The 18,328-nt window shown below is 39.3% G+C and overlaps 1 protein-coding gene across 1 annotated transcript in view; it reads right to left on the bottom strand.

Moving 5' to 3' along the window:
• Positions 1 to 18,328, bottom strand: part of CCDC178 (coiled-coil domain containing 178) — a gene marked incomplete at its 5' end in the record, with an annotated part of 366,439 nt that overhangs the window by 323,352 nt on the left and 24,759 nt on the right. The window contains 3 exon segments of the mRNA XM_084618717.1: positions 6,096 to 6,130; positions 7,455 to 7,594; positions 10,614 to 10,694. Coding sequence (XP_084474843.1) covers positions 6,096 to 6,130; positions 7,455 to 7,594; positions 10,614 to 10,694 — 256 coding nt within the window.

The following is an 18,328-nucleotide window of genomic DNA, read 5'->3' as shown; positions in this document are numbered from 1 at the left end:
CCTCAAATCCTTGCATGAGAACAAAGTAGTGCTTTTTAATGCACTCAGCCACCAGTATACCACAGCCGGTGTACTCCACAGGGCTCTCACTGGCTCAAGTAGCACATCACTGATCAGGAGGGTCACTATCCGAGGGATGGAGGGCTGTAAAATGTCCACCAGTCGATACATGTTCTCTTGAAGAAACTCCACCTGGATGCCTAGGAATGTGGCTACGCTGCATAAAAAGCCCTCCGGAATAGAGGGGGAGGAGAAACCAGGCAGCACAGCATCGTCCAGCAATGAAGAAGAAGGTCTCGCCTGAGCCAAACTGACTCTCACCCATGGGAAGACATCCCAAGAGGGAGGACTCCAGCAGCTCTGCAGGGAGCAAGTCCACCCATACCTGGGCTTGCAGTTGAGCTGAAACCACTGCCATTGACCTGGCGGGTGACTTCAGCATCGAATGGGATGAAGAGCAGGATCTCTGAGAATTTATCAGGGGATGAGGAGCGGGAAGATCATCAGACCCTTGGAACTCATCAGATGATGCAGAGCAGGAAGATGATGGTCCCAACTCAGAATCAAAAGTGTCCCAGGATCTCAGCAACATGGGTGGAGCAATGCCTGAGGGAGCCAGTAGGCAGTCTGATTCATCCGTCGCCCAGAACAAGGCAGGAATCGGTGTCCCCAGTGAAGGCAGAAGGCTCAATGCAGAGCATGCCATTTCTGCAGGCAGTGTCGGTCATGCGTAAACAGCGGTACCAGAGCACCGAAATACATCAACATCAAGGATGGCAAAAGCTGCCATGGAAGCATCTACAGTGTTTAATGCAGTGAGGCTGAAAAGGGTCCTGGTGCTGAGGTCTCCACCCCAGGAACCGATTATGGTATTGGCTCCATCTTCACCACATGGAGGGGAGCATCTGGATGCAATGCTTTCAAACACAAGGGTTCAGCGGCTCACTCCATCAGAGGGGCTATAGGTGCCATAGCCCTGGGAAAGTCCTGGACCAAGTGTGACGTTGGGACCAGAAGGCAGAGTAGGTCTGCAGCTGCCTGGTACACCAGCAACATGGATGCAGTCAGTACCGGCATCTCCCTTATCAGTACTGGACTCAATGGATGCCCGGAGGCCTGAAGTGGAGTAGATGGTACAGGATTTCTGACTTTCCCGTTCAGTACCAGGGAAGGGTCAGTGGTACCAGTGCCATCCCATGTGCTGGAACCAGTCCCATGCCAATCTGCACTTTTCCTGGGGGAGGCAAAGGAGTTGTCCCACAACCTGGAGTGGTACCAACTGATCTTATGAAACCTCTTCCTCGGATCCTCTGTCTCTTCAGCAAGGCACCTACCCCAGAACAAAAGGTGGAAGTGCTCTCCGAGCCCAAGGGTGATCTTCAACCCAAGAAAGGCCTCAGTACCAGATCAGACCACATGGTCTGTTCAAGCAGGTGCCGCTTGTGGTGAAGGTCCTGCACCACCTGAGTCCTCTTTTTAAACAATTTACAGATCAATCAATGCTCCTTAAGGTGGGCCTTGCTAAAACAAAGCAAGCACCTTGTATGGGGGGTCGCTGTTGGAGATCACCCCTCCACACAATGGACAATGTTTAAACCCTGGTGAAAGCATCACTGGGGAACACTATCTACTGACTACTAACTAATACTAACCACCTAACTGTATACAAGAAACTAGACTAAGACTGAATGCAAGGTTGTAAGACTACAACCACACAGAGCTCCTACTCCAGCCACAGGCAGTGAGAAGGAACTGAGAGGAGTAAGGGCGCCGCCGCCTCATAAAGCAGGGGAGGGACCACACCTATGAGGTGATAGTGATGCCCTTTTACAAGTACTGCTAGGCATAAGTCTCCAGCTCCAGTGAGCTTGGCACTCACATGCCTACGTGGAATACACATCGGCACCCACTTGAAGATGAACTTAGTACTATTTCCAATACAGCACTTCCAATTATGAAGTAGAGGAGGCTGGATAAATACAGATGTGAGCAGGATGCTTACTGGAGTGAACTTTGCTTATGTGAAGAAGTTAAATTCAACTGCTTTTGTACTAAGCCACAACAAACCAAACATGGTGAATACTTAAGTTTAAAAGCAAACAATATTTTCCAAAATAAAAGAACGTAACAGCAAAGCTATAGAGAATGTTGCTATTATACAAGAAAATAAATATGAAAAAGAAAATTAAGACCATGTATCATTCTAGTCTTGCAAGATTTTGAAAATGATATACTTCTATCTTGTATTTTCTAATAATATACGATACACTTCAGAGGTATAGGTAGGATGACTAACTGAGCAGGGTAAGGTTTAAGTACCGCATTAATTGGCTTATGATCGGTTTTAAAAGAGAGTAACTGTTTGCCGGGATGTCTTTTGACACCTATAAAGCCAGCAGTTATAAGTCCCTTGACTTTTACGGGTCCTGTTGTATTGATTTCAACAGTCACAACAGTTCCCAGCCAATTATCTGCTACCAAAGGCTTGAGCAAGACACGGTGGGCTCAACTTCCACTTGGAGAGGTGGTGGCAGGGATCCCCCACCCAGAGAGGCAAATGCAGGGGCCCCTTTTCCTGCCCAAGAGCAGCAGCAGAGATCCTACTTCCCACAGGGAAGCAGAAGATTCCCCCTTTCCCTACCTGAAAAGCAAGGGTGGCAGCAGAGGGACCCGACAATATTTACCCCATCACCCAGTATGTATCCATTTGGGGGGCTGGGAGGGGACCAGTGCATTCTTCTCTTGCCAGAGTCCTCTGCTTGGATGCTGTTGGTGGGCACCCCAGAGAACTGAGTCTCGGCATTAACTCCCTGTTGAGTTGCATGGGCCAGCTCTTTCATCTCAGAGCTATTGTTTCAAGCTGTCTGCTGACTCAGGCAGATATCACTGCATCAGTTACTCTTAATACACATTTTTAAGGGTTTCTTTACAACCATGAGGGCTAGAAACTTATTTATTAAATAAAAGCCGAAATTCTGGTGTAATCACATGATTCCAGGAGCTAGGGCCTTATGCACAAGCATTTAGTGCTTATGCCCAGTTGCTGCAGCCATGTGTGTTCTACACATACAGCACTGCAGCCATCAGCTCTCCAACATGTGTCACTACATCTTTCCATCTGCCCTATACAGCTTGCATAGACAGTGGGAAGTGGGGCCAACACCAAGGAAGTGAGGAGGGAAGGGAAAGCTGGAGACAGAATCTGGGTAATGAAGAATGTGGGAGGCCAGCCATTGACCTCCACTATTGGGTGAATGGACGGTCAACAGTAGAATTTTCTCATCCCCACTCCCTGCCTGAGCCCATCTCAGCTCCCACTCCTCTTATCTAACTGCAGTGCAAAAGGGAAGTATGAAAGAGACCCAGAGAGAGAACACAGAGCTGACAATGAAGTGGGAGGAAGGACACAGATGATTCAAAAACAGCTGCAGCCACAGCACCAGACAGCTACACCTTCAGATAATTAAGACCCCAGATATGGAGAGAAGATAACTGAGGGGATAAAAGTTGGAGGGGGGAAGAGGGGGAGATGAAGACAGAGAGCTGAGGTCCTTAAGGAAGAAAGGACGAAGAAGGAGTGATAGGAAGGGAACGAAAGAGACTGGAAGTTTGGGAAGAGGAAGGAAAGACTAATGAGTGGAAAGGAAACACTGGGAGGACCAGAGACTGTAAGAATTTTTGGAGAGGCTAGAGCATGTGTAGAGTCTTCTGAAACTGGAAGGAGGCACCAGAATCTGAAAAGAGTGGTACAGAAAAATAGGATTTAGAACATCAGCCACGGACTGCTACTGGAGACACCTGGAAAATGTCAGAAGGGGAGAAGTTCAAAGATGAGAATACCAGAAGAAGCCCAAGCAGAACATTCAGACTCAATGGAAGGAGGAGGGAACTCAATGCACAGCTTGGGAGCCTGTTAGTTTCCCATCCATGCTTCCCCAGCCATATGGAGCATTCCTGGATCTCAGGAAACTGAAAACAAGGACTTTCTCTCTTGGATAGATCTTAAAAAGCCTCTTGGGGCAGCAAATCAGCAGCTGACCAGAAACAGTCATCTACGCACCCAGTAGCTTGATATCAATAGAACTTTTCCTCATTTTCACTCTCTTTCATTGGTAAGGAGTAGGGGAAAGGGCAGCTAAGAGTTAGTTGATGGCTGTCTCAAAATACTAGAGAGGGTAGGAGGTGCTATTTTTCAATTGTTAAAATAAATGATAAATATTTGAAAACAGATGGATAAAAAAGTAATAAAGCATTTGAAAGTCAAGGGTTACAATAAATTAGGCAAGGGTTAAAAAGAATTTATAAAAACAGGCAACATTTAAATACCAATACTAATAACACCACAATTACAGTGCTGAAAGCAATTTTTTAATACACATAAGGGTTAAGTATACAAAATATTCAAAAATAGAAAATGAAATTAATAAGAATTATATTTAAAAACAAGATTAGGTATGTATAAAGCCAAAAGACATGGGTTAAATATAATTAAAACTACAAAACAGAGCAAACAAAAGTTAAATATAGTTTTTAAAAGAAAAAAGGAAAGTTATTCAAAACACTATAATGGCAAATGTTAGATACAATTATTTTTAAAAACAGTACAATCGAAATTCAGAAAAAGGAAGGGTTAAAATACTCTACATAGCGACAATAAGCTATGATGAATAACATCAAAGCAACAGACACTAGGCTGGGGTTAAGTAAGGAAAAGTTGAATTCAGCTTTAGTCAAGAGATAATGAGGGGGAATTTTTATGTCTCTTTACTTGTGTCTGTACTTGGTTGGTCCGTCAGACCCCAGTCCTGCAAAGCAGCTCCACGCAGACAGACCCCTGACCTGCATGGCGCATATCTAACTACACTGGTGTCTGCACAGTAGAGCAGTTTGCAGGACTGGGGCCTAAATTAATGTTACTAGATTACAAACTCTTCAGGGCAGGTCCCATGCTTTTTTATTTGGCTGTATGATGTCTAGAACATTTTGGGGGCTCAGCAAATAAAAAATATGTTCACTGGCCAATAACAGTTAGTCCTGATTTCAACTAAGTCAATGTCAAATTCATATATGCACACCTGAGAAGATACTGGATATTGACCAATGAGCACAAACAGGATCTGTTCTCATTTACACTAGTGTAAACCTGGAGTAAAATCACTGAGGACAATGAAGTTACTTTGGATTTACACTGTCATACAGAGATCAGAATCCAGCCTCCATCCATTCTTTCATCAGTTATTGCTGTTATAAAAGATTGGACTAAGTGAAAAAAGGCAGTTCTAAAAAAAGATGTATAGATGGGGTTGGTATTATTAAGGTTGCCTGACCCTTAAAAGCATCCCTGACAACCACAAATGAAAGATTTTGAAACTCACACAACCAGGTCACAAATAATACTGAAAGTACAAAAGGTATTTATTTAGTGTAAAGTTTAAAACTATGATAGGATGAGAAATTTGAGGGAGAGGATTAAAAATGTCTACTTCCTCTCAGTATGATTGGTCACCAAGCAGTGTCAATTTCAAACGGACTTTTTCCTCTACCCAGGTTTTGGAATTGTCTGTCCTCTTCTGGGGGGCCTCTTGCACAGTTAAACAGCATCTGAGGTAACTGATCTCTTATTCAATAAATGTTACATATAAATAAAAAAGTTTAAGAAAATTTACACAGAACAATATGAGTTTACAAATATCACAGAGCACTGCAACGAAGTATGGTTTATCATAACTAGTCTGTCCTTCACACTTAATACTTCAAGGCCAAGATTTTAAAAATGGGACTCTACAGTAGAGCTACAACTTCCATATTTTAGCACCTAACTAAGCAGCCTGATTTTCAGACGTGATTAGCACCTAACAAATCCCACTGACATCATCAACTAGTCATTTAGGTCAAATGCTCCATATACCATTATCGATCCCAGGAGCCATCCAGTTCCCCAAATGCTATATAAAAAAAGTATGGTAATTATAGTTCCATTCAAAGCACGGTGGAAAATGTGTAAAGTGCTGAAGTTCATGTAGTGTGGATTTTAGGCAGACTAACTTATCAAACAATGATCTGGCATTAAAACTAAAATCATGTATAATTCTTACCATGGCATTTTCTCCTTCTCAAGTGTACGATCATGCTGCAAACATAAAAGCTAAATTTCACTAAGGCATCTTGGTCAAATACATGTTTTCTAATGTAAATGTAACACGTCACTAAACTTTCCATTGCAAGGGGGACACATCAATGTACATAAACATGAATTTGTTTTTATCTGCTTTAAAAATAATTATAGCTAACATGTCTTTGGAATTGTGTATATCCCAAATATATATGGGCTCTTTAATATCCTTTCAGGTAAATAAGATAAATGATAACTAACTCTAAATAAGAGTCGTTTTTTAAAAAATTTCTAGTAATACCTGCTCCATACCATGCCAGAAATTATGAATAAATAATATTAAGACTCAAAAACAGTCTTTGTCAATATAAAAGAAAACAAAAAAGATGCCATTTTATAAACATTATCTATTACCCAATTTTGCAAGGTATCTTTACATAGTTTCTCCACTTTCTTCATAAACATGAAGGAGGCAGGGTAGGTTCTCCCTTTAACTTTACTAATTGCTATTTGGAAAAAGCTCCTCATATAAGAGTATATTCTCTCAATGACCCTGATCATGTTCCCAGACAAGTGTGTGGCAAATTTCCTGTTACTGTACTATACACACACATATACATTTTGTCTTTCTTCTACCTATCTGCCAGTATGTATCACCTCCCTCATGTCTTCTTTTCTCCCCTCAACTTAGCTTCCCTACTCATATTCTTTTTAAAAATGTATACGCCAGCTGCAAGCCACCTTCCAATCCTCCTGCAAAGTTTTCCAAAGTTTGGCAAATCCTACATAACAAGCTCTAGGAAAAGAAGATGCATCAGTCTCAATTCTACTAACATATAACCAGATAAGAGAAAATTAGATGCAGTGTTATCAACCCATGCTTTTTAGTGGACATTAGAATAAAGAAACACTGCCTTTTATTTTTTAAATCAAAGAACTATTAAATGTTGCTAGAAAACAAAATCACTTATTAAAAATGACAGTGGTGCACAGATCAAATTTATCTATCTAGTTGGTTAAGTGCCAAAAAAAGTTTTTTGAATACCATTGAATATACTGGAACAATTTGGCTTAGGCAAATCAAGATGTCCTCTATGTGCCTTTGGATGATGATGTGTGAAACAGACAGAAGGCAGCTTAATTTTAATGAGGTAGTTTGACCAGGACTGTACATAGCTAAAAAAATGTCTTGACTAGTAAATGAACTAGCCTGACATTGGTTTAGAGAGAGTATACTACTTTCCATTATTATAAAATGGAAATCCTTTTCAAAGATACAATCTGGTTATGTATACAGACCCAAGATTCTATTAACATTTGACAATTTTTAGTCATACAGTACCTGTTGAAAGGAGCTTTCTATCTTTATTTCCAGCTCTTGAATGTGATTAATAGCTTTGTTAACACATGGAGATGGAGTATTTACTAAAGCACAACTACGACGCCTGGTGGGGTAACCTAGGAGCATCTCTTTATTCTTATCTGAAAACAAAATGCACACCAAAAGTCACATATAAATGTCCGCATTTTTTTCCATTAATTTTCAAGTAGTAAATCTTGGATTTATGATTAAGAAGACATAGCAACTAGCTCTAACAATGTGAATGTATTTTGCACAAAGTTCTAGCCCACTGTCATTTACAACAGCAAACATCAAATTTCAGATTTTAAGAAAATGCAAGAAGTTAGCAGAGGATTAAAAATACAATCTAAAAGGTGAAAGGAGAAACTCAAGAAAGTATAGAAAAATGCAAAGAAGAAGAAACTAAAAAATAAAGAGACAAGACAAAGGAATCTGAGGCCAAAAAGCAATTTAATGCATTCCTCCATCTAAGGCTCATCACAAGTGAAATGAGTTTGATGGTTTATTTCTAGCCCTTAGTGGATAATTGTCCAAATCAGGAAAATGACAACAACAAGTAACAGGAAACGAGTGCCAACTTCTGCTCTAGAAAGGCCCAGAGTGGAACAGAAATGGTGAAAGAATATCTCTGGTGGACCCGCTTGGCAGCTCTGCATATACTACACCTAGCTCTAGCCAGTATACTCTTTTACTTTTTGGAGGAATGAAAGCATAGAACAATCCTTTTCATTTTGGGGCAGTGAAACTATCCCAGGAATAAACTATTTTAAGCAAACACTTACATTAAAAAACTATAAGGTTTCCTTGACTCCCCTACTCAATTCTGTTACCTGATAAAAAACCAGATTGTGCCACCTGACTCACATGCAGCAGTATCTTAATGACCTGCTGAATAAGATACTGTACAACTTAAGTAAGGGTATCAGAGTCTGACCCAAAATATCATCTATTCAAGAAACAAGGATGCTGAATCCAAACAAGAGTTTTGAAGAAAATATAGCGAATGCCATGTGGCTGTCCTGCAGAACTCCTGGATATAAACTGATGTAAGGCTAGCTACTATTACTGATGTACCTGAGACTACATCTACCTTTATATGCTCTGAAGATTCAGACATAACAATAAATCAGATTAAGATGTAACAACGAATATGATACGATACAGCCATTTATATATAATTCCCTTGGAGAAAGTTTCACCTAATCTCTTGGTGTCAAATGAGACAAAAATTTGGACGGACTTTTCTATTGACTTTAACCCATTCCAGATGAAAACCAAGGACCTTTTAACCAAAATTTATGGTGAAGGGCATTATCAGGATAGGAATGACACCCTGCAGAAAATGTTGGCATGATAATTGACTACTGTCATAAATATAAAGGGAAGGGTAAACCCCTTTAAAATCCTTCCTGGCCAGGGGAAAGCTCCTCTCACCTGTAAAGGGTTAAGAAGTTAAAGGTAACCTCGCTGGCACCTGACCAAAATGACCAATGAGGAGACAAGATACTTTCAAAAGCTGGGAGGAGGGAGAGAAACAAAGGGTCTGTGTGTCTGTCTATATGCTGTTTCTGCCGGGGATAGACCAGGAATGGAGTCTTAGAACTTTTAGTAAATAATCTAGCTAGGTATGTGTTAGATTATGATTTCTTTAAATGGCTGAGAAAAGAATTGTGCTGAATAGAATAACTATTTCTGTCTGTGTATCTTTTTTGTAACTTAAGGTTTTGCCTAGAGGGGTTCTCTATGTTTTGAATCTAATTACCCTGTAAGGTATCTACCATCCTGATTTTACAGAGGTGATTTCTATTTACTTCTATTTCTATTAAAAGTCTTCTTGTATGAAAACTGAATGCTTTTTCATTGTTCTCAGATCCAAGGGTCTGGGTCTGTAGTCACCTAGGCAAATTGGTGAGGCTTTTTACCAAACCTTGTCCAGAAAGTGGGGTAAGGTTTTGGGAAGTATTTTGGGGGGAAAGACGTGTCCAAACAGCTCTTCCCCAGTAACCAGTATTTGTTTGGTGGTGGTAGCGGCCAATCCAAGGACAAAGGGTGGAATATTTTGTACCTTGGGGAAGTTTTGACCTAAGCTGGTAAAGAGAAGCTTAGGAGGTTTTTCATGCAGGTCCCCACATCTGTACCCTAGAGTTCAGAGTGGGAGAGGAACCTTGACAACTACAATAAACATCCAACACTGCCTCTGGAAGGAAACATGGATGACTGTATCTGGAGCTAGCTATACCCCTATAATGCAGTATTTGCTCTCCCCCTATGCCCTGAGGTACAATCTCTTTTGCAGGTCCCCCTGAAGTACTACAGTTCTACTTCATGCATAATGTGGGCCAGTACCTATAAGGCATTATCTGGTTCAAAGACTGCATAGTTAAAATGAAAAAATATCAGGAAATGCAAGATTTAAGAGTCCCAGAGCAATTTTATTTCAAATTTATTGTAAATATGTAGAATCTTCTATTCCCATTTGATTTGTTAAATCTGTATTAGATTAATATTTTTGAAATATATTTCCAAAGGCGTGAAGGATATGGCCAGATTAATATTGCTGTGAGTGTTGCAGTTCCTGATTTTCTTTAAATCACTAGTTTAACTGAGCAAGCTCACTTTTCCTTCTTATTTTTTAAAAATCAGATTCTTAAATTCTTTAATTTTATTAGATAAAGAAAATTACCCTCTAACTGCTCGATTTTCTCCTCAATAGATTATAACCATGGGTTACAAGCAGGACTTCACAAATCTACTCACTGGTGGCAAGTAGGAAGTGTACCTTGGTGAAAAGGGTCTCACTCATCATTTTTTGCAGAATTTAAGATTTAATTTAAAAGGACACTTAATTTCAAATCTAATCAATTTCAGTTTTTCCAGACAGAAGAACTGAACTCTAACTTCAGGGAAAGAAGAGCCAAGAGTAGGTAGTGGCTTGAGTTTAAACGTTCTATAGCACTCTCTCCACAATAGGATTGTGAAGCAGTACTGTGGGCACAAGGAGAGCCAAACAAGCAAAAAACATATTAAGTACAGTTAAAAAACATAAAAATAAAGCAATTACTTAAATCTTGTTTGATGGCTTTAAAAGTCTGAACCAACCGAAAACTGTACAATACAAAGTCTTTATAGGAAACTTACCAGGTGATGGCTGACTACTATCCTTAGAAGAGCAGGAAAGTGATTGCATTTCAAGCACAATTGCCAATATTAGCTTGCAGCCTAATTTAAAAATGAATTATATATTATTGATTAAAAACAAATACATCTATTTCATCAGTACAAAATTTATTTAATCCATGTTAATTAGCCATAAAATTGGTCAAAACCACCAAGAGATTTTTATTATGGGTTCAAATCTTCTACCAATAGAAAAGCATGTGTGAGACAGCTGATGATACTACAAAGCATCAGATTAAACCACTTTAATTAACAAACTTGATTAAAAATAGTTATAAAAAATGTGGATAAGACCAAACCATTAACTCTTCATTTATATGACGTGACTTTCTAAGCTGTGCATGTTATTTTGCATCCTGTCATGATAACAAAAATTATCAAGGACTGTAAAACTTTAAGAAACCATATGGATGACCTATAATATAAATTCAATCTAAAGAACAGACAGTGATGACATTCCCTAAATGTGTAAAGTGAGAAACAACTGAAGAATTGTTCTCTGGATGGATAAAAGACACACAGGGAAAAAACTACTTACTTAATCCCAAAGAAGTTTACAGTTAAAGGTTATGACAGTAAAATAACATATACCTTTTAAAAATAGTAAGAATTGAAAATAACTCCAATGATCAGTTAAAGTAATTTATTTCAATATTTTGTTACCCTTACAATTAATATATTCAGTTGAATAATATCAACATGTGAATATTCACCTTATCTATTCCAAGAACAACCCATTAAAAAAAATCTAAGGAACTTCATTATACGTACACATAAAATGGATATATATTATTGTACTATATAAAAGTAGGGGGAGTCTCCAGAACGTAAGAGAAAGAAGGATCAGTCTACCATGGGCTAAAAACTGGACAACACTAGGCAACTGAGTTCCAGGCTCAAACCTCTTTAGTTGCTGTCCTGCAGACTTTCGGCACACACAGAGCACAGTGATATAAATAATGGAATGGATATGTAGATCCATGTGGTACTCCAGATTCTGCCAAAAAGTTATTGGAAATTACAGCAATTAGAGAATATCTCCAGTGCTATAATGATAAATATCCCCACACCACATCTTTCAAGATTGATGGTGTGATTCTATGTATAAGAAAAATGACCATTTGTATCATTGTTACCACTGTTATACAATTGCAATGATTTTTATACAAAGTGTACCATGTAAAGTGTCAATGGAAAAGTTATAATCTATCACATAGGATTATCCTCTTTATATGCATCATCTTTATATCTAAAGTTATGAATATTGGCTATGTATTTGTATCTCCAACATATGTTTTGTTTCTGGGAAACACCCTCCAGATAGATTATACTTTTCTATCAGGGCTAAACAGCCATGTGTTGATGGCCAATTAAGAACATGCCATGCTCTTAATGGGCCATTGAAGAAATTCATCCCACCCAGTAAGCATTTCCTGTGGATGTCTCAGAAAGAATATGAGCAATTGCTGCCGCTGTGAGACAGCAAAGTATGTAAGGGTATGTAAGGACATGTGACCCTGGACTCCATCTTGGGCCAGTTACTTTCCATGTATGCAGGCTACGGGCTTCGGTTGGGACAGTAAACCTCCATGTACATGGCAAAGGATATAAAAGATCCTGAGACACCTCCATTTTGCCTCTTTCCTGGTCTAATTCTCTGCACTGTGGATTTACAACAAAAAGCAGCATCTTGAACTATGGAGGACCTTCCAATCTTTTGGAGGTTACCAGAGAGACTTTGAAAACCAGCGGTCTATTCCATCACTGCCAGAAACCTGATATAAGGACTTTGTAATCATTTGTATGTTTGTGTGTTCTATTAATCATTTATAACTCTCTTCTTTTCTTTTATTAATAAATCTTCAGTTAGTTTACTAAGGATTGGCTGACAGCGTGATATTTGGGTAAGATCTAAGATATGTATTGATCTGGGGTAAGTGTCTGATACTTTGGGATCAGTAAGAACCTCACATATGGTGAAATGAGGTTTCAGTAACCTCTCAATATATTAGACTTGATTGTCTGGATGGGAGTCAAGGGCTGAAATGCTTAAAGCAGACTGTGTTTGGCTTCTGGTTAACCAGTGTGGTAGTGCAGAAGCTCTTTTGTTACTGGCTTGGTGAATCTAATTATAGAACAAATCACAGTTTTGAGGGATTGTCTGCCCTATTTTTTGCTTCATGCCCTCAGTGTGGCATTCTCAGTGTGATCTATCCCAGGCACCCAGTCACACATGGCTCCTACATGCATATCACAAAATGTGGGGTACCTCATCCCATGCACTAAATGCCCCAATATCAACTATGTGGCTGAAACAAGACAAGCATTACACTCTCAAATGAACTCTCACAGAAAAACGATATAAGACAAGAGCACCATATCACCCACAGGTGAAATTTTTCACAAAGCAATCACTCCATATTTGACTTCTCAGTCCTAATCCTCAAAGGAAATCTGCACAACACTTTCTGAAGATGAGGTACGAGCTTAAAAGTCATAACTTAGCTACCCATTGAAAATCATGGACTTAATAAAGACATTCGATCTATGGATTACTACAAGAACCTGTAACCTACTAACTCTTTTTTTTTTGTCCTATGACTGTCGAGGTGTTAACTGGCCACTTTACCTTGAATGGTCCCTTACAGTGTGTATTAACTACTTATGCTAAACGATCTATTCCACATTGTATTTAGCTGTAAAACTCGGAATATATTTCCCAGATCTGAAGAAGAGCTCTGAGTAGGCTCAAAAGCTTGTCTTTCACCAAGAGAAGGTGGTCCAATAAAAGATATTACCTCACCCAAGTTGGCTTGGTCTACACTACAGAGTTAGGTCAACGTAAGGCAGTTTATGTCGACCTAACTCTGTAAGTGTCTACACCGCTGATACAAGGAGCGTAGTGTGAACATGTAAAAGTGATTTAATTACTGTGATGGCTGTACATTGATGTAACTTTGGTCGACTTAATTTTATAGCGTAGACTTGCCCGTTGTCTAATATCCTGGTACCAACACTGCTATCACAATGCTACAAAAAGGAATTTTAAACGTGAAATAAAAATATCAAGGTGGATAAAAATAAATGATTTCTAATTTAAATTAAATATATTTTTAAAAATAAACCTATTTAAAAGTAGTTGAAATTATGACAATTTACATTAACACAAAGTTGCTATAATCTATTAAAGTCACTTAAATAAAAGTATATGTTTGCTGCTGAAGTTTTAAAGAAAAATCCAGCCACTGAGTTGATGGAAGTCACTGGCTAAGCACCTGGAATCAGAGCTTGTTGAAGTGTTAAACCAGCTTTTGACAGCAGTAACCACTTATTCAGGTGCAAAGAGAATATTTTCTCCATTTCAGTTTATTCAACCAACTCAGTTCATTGACTAGCTCACTCAAAATTGAGAAAATAAGTGGGAATTGAAAAAACCTCTTCTCCCCATTTATTAATAAAAATAATGTGTGCAGAGGATGAAACCTACTAATTCTAAAAATTCAAAGGGCATGGTGACCAAAAACAATCAGTTTCATTCACTAACTACAGATAAAACTTCCTGTGATTAATAAATCAGTTCATTTTTAATTCAAAACATGTTTTGATACACTTAATTTTTTCCCTTATGTATCCAGCACATTTAAGGTACCGTAATTATATTTAACAAATAAAAACAACTTTAAAATACTAGTTTTGCTCATTTTAGTTGAATCTTAAGGTCCATTCAAATGGACCTTGACACTAATTATGAGTAAAAAATTAATCATCTGATAACTAAAAATGCATTATTCACCATTTTCTAACATAATAAAAATGTAAAAACTAAGAATCTGAAAAAAAAGTATGTTAAGCAATGTAATTGCTTAAATAAACGTATACATATACAGTGTATCCTCCTGGTTATCAAAAAGAAGTTAGTGTAAATGCTATATTAGTTGCAAATCAACATGTTTTAATAATTACCAACCAATGAAAATCAACCTTTATTTAGGAAAATAACTAAAAACTACAAATGCAGAACAAGATTAAAATCAATTCTTTAAGTCAATGTTTCCTACTTGCTAATTTAACTATTAAAATTGGTGCTTTGAATCAACCCATCCTGAAAAATATGAACAAATGAGTTTAGAAATACTGTTGATCAAATGGACACATTTGTACAACTAGTACAATGGGACCCCACTTCTAACTGAGCTTTTGATTACTAACTCAATACAACAGTGATTAATAATAAAAAGAATAATAATAGATATTAGAAAGAAATGTCACATCAGTACAAAATATTGACATAATCCTTAGCATACCATACTTTTGGAAATCAATGTATAAAAGAGGAAAAAATGTTTTTTATTTCACATCCACTAAGCAAGATCTATCTACATCAGTGAACAATTGGGCATATGTAAACAAAGAGCCCAAGATATAGTCTTTTGGACCTGTGTCTCAATATGTTCATCAACTGGTCTCAAAGCATCAAATCTGTTATGAAACATGGCAGAAAAAACACAAATGAACCAAGTGCCAAATGAAATGCCATAAAGATCATGGCAGACCACTAGAATGGATTTGTTTATGAAGAAAAATGCAGAAAGCATTATTGTTTTGTATTATTATATAGACTCTTTTATTTAGAAAACCTGAACAATATTAGAATCATAGACTATCAGGATTGGAAGGGACCTCAGGAGGTCATCTAGTCCAACCCCTCTGCTCAAAGCAGGACCAATCCCTAATTTTTGCCCCAAATCTCTAAATGGCCCCCTCAAGGATTGAACTCACAACCCTGGGTTTAGCAGGCCAATGCTCAAACCACTGAGCTATCCAACAATTCACAGACTGAAGGCTTTGAACTACATTTTTAAATCAGGTTCACAATGCATGCAAAAATGCAGTTACACTGCACAATTCACTAACTGTGCGTAAACTGCATGGTAACTTCAGATACAAACACATCTAATTAGCCATTTGTGCAGGTACCTCATTTGCCCTTTCACAGATTTGCTCACCTAATATTTTTGAAATCCCCGAAAGGATTATCTCCAACAATGGGCCTCAGTGTTTCTCAAAGGAATTTGCCAATTTGGCTAAAACACAGAACTTTAAATACATTTCTGTCAGGACCTGAACAGCAGCTCCATGGGTATGTCTACACAGCAAAGAAAAACCAGTGGCTGGCTCCTGCCAGCTGACTAGGGCTTGGGTTCTGGGGCTGTTTCATCACTGGAGCCCAAGCTCTGGGACCCTCCCACCCTGCAGGGTCCTAGCCCAAGCCCTGAAATCTACACAGCAATGAAACAGTCCCACAGCCCGAGCCTCGCAGGCCCAAGTTAGCGAGCACCGGCCAGCCGTGAGTGTCTAATTGCTGTGTAGACATACCCTGTGTTGCTCAAAAGCTTTTCTCTCTCTCATCAAAAGAAGTTGGTCCAATAAAAGGTATTACCTCACCCACCTTGTCTCTCTGACAGGATGTCAGCTGCTGGAATCCTGCAAAGTGATGCAGAGTTATTCTGCTAGCTAACTCTAGCAGCCAGACCAAGTTGTCCAGGCTGAGGCCATGTCTATAAATCTGGTGAAGACACTCTATGCAGACGGGAGAGAGCTCTCCCGTCAGCATAAAAAAAACACCTCCACAAGCGGCATAAGCTTTGTTGGCAGGAAAAGCTCTCCTGCCAACATAACACTGTACGTGTAACTTATGTGGCTCGGAGGGAATGGGGGGAGGTGGAATATAGTGTAGTATAGACAGCCTGAGTGTCTCTCTGAGTCAAAAGACAATTAGGAGTAGGGGCAGAGGGGATCACTCAGGGTAAAGCAAACCTAGGAATAGCTAAATTCAGGAGACAGTTTAGATTGCAGCTGTCGTTTGTTGCTATTTAAGATAACATTAAAGGTAAAACACAGAAAAGGGGTATTATCAGGCCATTATCGGGTGTGGGGGGTGAGACACTGGATGTACTGTGGATGTACTATCCACTATGGATGTAGAAGCTCTCTACACCAACATTCCGCACAAAGATGGTCTACAAGCCATCAGAAACAGTATCCCCAATGTCACGGCAAACCTGGTGGCTGAACTTTGTCCTTACCCACAACTATTTCACATTTGGGGACAATGTATACCTTCAAATCAGCGGCACTGCTATGGGTACCCACATGGCCCCACAGTATGCCAACATTTTTATGGCTGATTTAGAACAACGCTTCCTCAGCTTTCGTCCCCTAGCACTCCTACTCTACTTGCACTATATTGATGACATCTTCATCATCTGGACCCATGGAAAAGAAGCCCTTGAGGAATTCCACCATGATTTCAACAATTTCCATCCCACCATCAACCTCAGCCTGGACCAGTCCACACAAGAGATCCACTTCCTGGACACTACAGTGCAAATAAGCGATGGTTGCATAACCACCACTTTATACCGGAAACCAACTGACCGCTATACTTACCTACATGCTTCCAGCTTTCATCCAGACCATATCACACGATCCATTGTCTTCAGCCAAGCTCTAAAATACAACTGTGTTTGCTCCAATCCCTCAGAGACAGGATCTCTATCAAGCGTTCTTAAAACTACAATACCCACCTGGTGAAGTGAAGAAACAGAATGACAGAGCCAGAAGGGTACCCAGAAGCCACCTACTACGGGACAGGCCCAACAAAGAAAGTAACAGAATGCCACTAACCATAACCTACAGCCCCCAACTAAAACCTCTCCAGCACATCATCAAGGATCTACAACCTATCCTGAAGGACGATCCCTCACTCTCACAGACCTTGGGAAACAGGTCAGTCCTCGCTTACAGACAGCCCCCCAACCTGAAGCAAATACTCACCAGCAACTACACACCACATAACAAAATCACTAATCCAGGAACCAATCCCTGCAGCAAACCCTATTGCCAACTCTGTCCGCATATCTATTCAAGGGACACCATCATAGGACCTAACCACATCCACCACACCATCAGGGGCTCGTTCATCTGCAGATCTACCAATGTGATATATGCCATCATGTGCCAGCAATGCCCCTCTGTTAATATTCACCCCTTTTTGTCTTATTGAGAATAGGCCACTTCCACCTTAATTGAATTGGCTTGCTAGCACTGACCCCCCGACTTGGTAAGGCAACTCCCATCTTTTCATGTGCTCTGTGTGTGTGTGTGTGTATATATATATTTGTAAATATTTGTAAAAGTATTTGTAAAAATACAGTAAGCTATATATATAGCTTACTGTATTTTTCACTCCATGCATTTGATGAAGTGTGTTTTAGCCCACGAAAGCTTATGCCCAAATAAATTTGTTAGTCTCCAAGGTGCCACAAGGACTCCTCATTGTTTTTGTATGTACACTATGTTAAGAGCAGGTTTTGAATTTTTGAATTCCAGCTACTAACAGCGTCACCGTCTATGTTATTCACAAAACAATGGCCTTATTGAAACAACTGTAAAAGTACCCCAACTGTAAAATTCATAGCGGATAAATCCAAGGCAGGAGACAAAAAACTATTATCTCACTCTGAGATTTTCAAAGGAGCCTAAGGAAATTGGACACCTAACTCTTTTAGGCACCTCTGAAAATCCCAACCTCAGTCTATTCAAGTACTGTAATACGCATATTCACAAGTGTAACTGACCAGCTATTTCTGAGCTGCCTTCTCTTAATACTACCA

The sequence above is a fragment of the Lepidochelys olivacea genome, assembly GCF_965140295.1.
Source record: "Lepidochelys olivacea isolate rLepOli2 genome assembly, chromosome: 2".
In the NCBI taxonomy this organism is placed as follows: domain Eukaryota; kingdom Metazoa; phylum Chordata; order Testudines; family Cheloniidae; genus Lepidochelys; species Lepidochelys olivacea.
Note: the sequence above shows the minus strand (reverse complement) of the source record. Positions and strands in the feature narration are given on the sequence as shown.